This window comes from Nicotiana attenuata, unplaced genomic scaffold, assembly GCF_001879085.1.
Source record: "Nicotiana attenuata strain UT unplaced genomic scaffold, NIATTr2, whole genome shotgun sequence".
Lineage (NCBI taxonomy): Eukaryota > Viridiplantae > Streptophyta > Magnoliopsida > Solanales > Solanaceae > Nicotiana > Nicotiana attenuata.
Window position 1 is genome coordinate 73,327 of NW_017671466.1, and position 3,515 is coordinate 76,841.

The 3,515-nt window shown below is 34.4% G+C and overlaps 1 protein-coding gene across 1 annotated transcript; it reads right to left on the minus strand.

Moving 5' to 3' along the window:
• Positions 1 to 570: 570 nt before the first annotated feature.
• Positions 571 to 2,390, minus strand: LOC109208463 (pollen-specific protein C13-like). The gene is made up of 2 exons (XM_019371575.1): positions 2,008 to 2,390; positions 571 to 1,163 (listed from the first exon to the last, which is right to left on the minus strand). The coding sequence occupies exons 1-2, from the start codon at positions 2,150 to 2,152 to the stop codon at positions 832 to 834; spliced, it is 477 nt and encodes a 158-aa protein (XP_019227120.1). The 5' UTR covers positions 2,153 to 2,390; the 3' UTR covers positions 571 to 831.
• Between the last annotated feature and the right edge of the window lie 1,125 nt (positions 2,391 to 3,515).

Consider the following 3,515-nt stretch of genomic DNA (forward strand, 5'->3'; position numbering starts at 1 on the left):
GATTCTCACCAAAAATACTTTTTTAAAAAGTAATTTTGAGAAAAACACTTCTCAAAATAAGCTGAAATTTAAAGCTTGGCCAAACAGGCTATTATTCGTGGAAGAGAGTCCGGCTCTATTTTTCCTTTTTCCTTACTACTTTGCTTCTTATTGCAAGTGATCCTTGATTCCAATATGAATTCCACAAGTAATATCATGTAACTTATGGAAGTAACCACATATCATTATGCCTTTAGGGTTCTTATAAGGTAATATGTTAGTAAGACACGAACAAGTAAAAACTAAGGAATTTACCATGGTAAAACTATATATTAACGTGAGAATGTATATTAATTGACTGTAGTTTAATACTAAGAGTGTGTGTAGAAACATGTATTGTACATTCATAGGATTAGTATATACGCAAATAAGTTTTAACTCACGAACACTCCCACCCCCTAGAATGACACCAATCAAGGCTTTTTCCCCCTTGACCCACGTCCACTACAGGCACTTCAACAGGAAGGATGGGAATGGAAATGATCTGTGGGGCAAAGATTTCGCTGGAATAAACAATTATTGGAGAGATCAGAAGCAACAATTTTAATCCTTTATTTAAAACTAACTTTAAGTGTAAGACCATGTAGTAACAATTTTAATGAGCCATTAAAATTTAACTCATACACTAAAAGGACAACATAACATTTGGAAGTTGAACATCAAGAAATGATAACAAAGAGATAAAAGTATCAATTTGTGATGCCTAAAGCATCATCAGCAACATAATGAGAATAAATAAGCCCTAAACATCAAACAAAGATTCATAGCAAGAAGTCATTTGTTGTTGTTCCTTCAATATTGGTCCTCAGTCAACTGGTATTGCTGGAGGATCTGAGTGCAGGCGGAAAGAGGCTCATCGGAAAGGAAACCCATGTTGTTGGCGTAACGGACATAAGAGGTCATGCCATTGTTGCTGGTAAGGATGACACGGGCACGGTCACGGCCACCATTGGGTTTGCCACATCTTTTATCAGAGCTCTCAACGAGCACAACATCGCAGACATCGTCTCCACAGTCACGGTCGACCAAGATGTTGTATTCACCCTGTGAGTTTGTCACACCACCAATTGTGTATGTGATTTCGTTGGTCACCCTGTGTCTGCACTCAATTTTAACCTTGGATCCTGTCCAATATAGGCACAATTTATCAAACTATAATTCAAATGTCGATTCCATAGCTTATAAAAAATAGATCATTTTCTTGAGCATTTGGAATAAAAGTGTGATAAGAATCTGAACATCCAATCTAAAATCTTAAGACAAGGGGTGGAGTAATTAAAGGGCCATTTAGACTCTTTCGGAAACTCTTGAGTTAACCTACGAGGAATAAGTGTAGCAATATCTAAACTTATTGATTGGGAACATCAACGTGTTGAAGTTCCCAACCAGGCAAATAAACAACAACAATGGTAAACAATGTACCAAGTGTGGGGTCTGGGGAATATAGTGTGTACCCAGACCTTACCCCTATCCTACCGTTGTGAAAGTAGAGAGATTGTTTCTAGTAGAAAAAACTCGGCTCAAATTAGGCAACTAAGCACATGCTACAATTTGCAGCAGGCATAGGCAATTGAAAGAAATAACTACAAAATAAGCTAATGTGGCAAGAAATTACCATTCCTTCAAACATTAACTCAAGAAATCTTTAACTAGAACAAGATTAACAGCACAAGGACATGAACTCTTCCTATTGTTTCTTGATCATTGCATGTATTTTTTGTCGCTATAAATCATTGCATAAAGGTAAATTATTTCTAAATATAGCAAGAAGTTATATTCTTTTCGCACGGATAAATTGAAAAGGAGGGAGTATAATATCACCTAGTAGTAGATCTATATGCTAGATCTGCAAATGGGAAATCAAGAAATCAAAGAAAAGACAGAAACTTGAACAGATCTTGAAAGTAATCAAAGCAAAGAACAGGGAAAATGCACAAGGATAAAGAAAAGTGAGGATTGATTGTTTACCAGCAAGGTACTTGGTAGCTTCAGTCTCAAAGCCACAGCGGCAAGTGTCACAATAACATTTACCCTTAACAAGGAAAGGAGTAGTGGCAGCAGCCAAAGAAGCAAAGAGTAAACAAAGAGCAACGAATGCAACCAATCTTGCCATTTTTGGAAATTTCTCTAACTTTGCTTCTTCTTCTTCTTCTTCTTCTTGTTGAAGTTGTAATGAGATAAAATTTAAGGAGATGAGAGGAAAGTGAGAAGTGAATATAATGGAGAAAGGCGTCGGTGGATGGGCTGGCAAACACAAGTAAAGTCACATGGGGGCATGAGCATCAACTGAATTTGAACAATAAAGAAAAGCAACAAAACAAAAGCGCGTCTTACGCCAATCTTTTCTTTATTTCTCAACTGGCATTGCTATTCAATTCAATGCTTTCATTAATTTCGGTCCGTGGGTTCCACCTGCCCCCCTTCTCCTTACGCGGAGATCTGTGTTCAATTTTTGAGTTACTTTTACTCTTCTACTACTACCAGTGCAATTTCATTACTTGTGGAGTCTCCTCGGCTCCAATGTTATCTGTTCGGATATCAGTTTATAAATATACTAAATAGATAATTGAATCGATAAAATAATGGTTATCACATATTTGTTAATCTGTTATTCATTCTTATCGGTTCGATTATTGATTTACCCGATAAGAATCGAAAATATCAAAAAAAGTCATATTTTTATTATAGATATTGTGATCAACTGTTAAACTGAATTTTTATTCTTAAGAAAAGAGGTATAAAATTTCAATTTTGGAAAACAAAACTTTTTTTGCATGTGTAATTAATCCCAAGAAATAATCTCAATTCAAAAAGTCATAATTTAGTAGGAGTAACTAATAAGATATTTAACAATCTAATCTTACTAATTATCTCAATAACAACGGGCATAATTCACATGAAAATAATAAAATCATGATCTTTTAAATGTTAAATAATCAGTGTAACAAAAGAAACAAATAAAAAAACTTAAAATCTAAATAATTAATCCTTTAAAGTTTAAAATCAAAAATCTTAACCGAAAAAATGAAGATGAGAAATTCAAAAAAATTTAAAACTTACCCCGAGGAGTGTGGTCTAAAAATGAAGAGTGACTATTGAGAGAATGAAGCCATGCAGTGGCTTATTACTTAGTGGGTAAAATTATAATTTTGATAAAGCTTGTTTGGATTATCGGTTAAACCGCTAATAAAGTTGGCAAACCGGGACCCGAACCGATAACCCAATAATAAAATAACATTAAATTCTTACTGGACTATTTACCCAATAATTCGATATCGATAACCCAAAATACTTTTTCGATTCGGATTATCGGTATTACCCGATATATGCCCGGTCCTAGAGAAATTTCCTTGTTCTTTTTTCATGTAAGTTTACTTAACTACTGGTGAGTTAAGATAATATTAGCTGCTTACTGATAAATATTACGTATTACTTCTTTTAGTAGTCTTTCAATTATTGACAAGATAAATAAGAGT

Excerpts from the sequence above, each read along its gene's own strand:
- LOC109208463 (XM_019371575.1), bottom strand. The coding sequence starts at position 2,152 with ATGGCAAGATTGGTTGCATTCGTTGCTCTTTGTTTACTCTTTGCTTCT. Across the intron at positions 1,164-2,007 it reads AGCTACCAAGTACCTTGCTG|GATCCAAGGTTAAAATTGAG; the intron begins GTAAACAATCAA and ends TATATTGGACAG.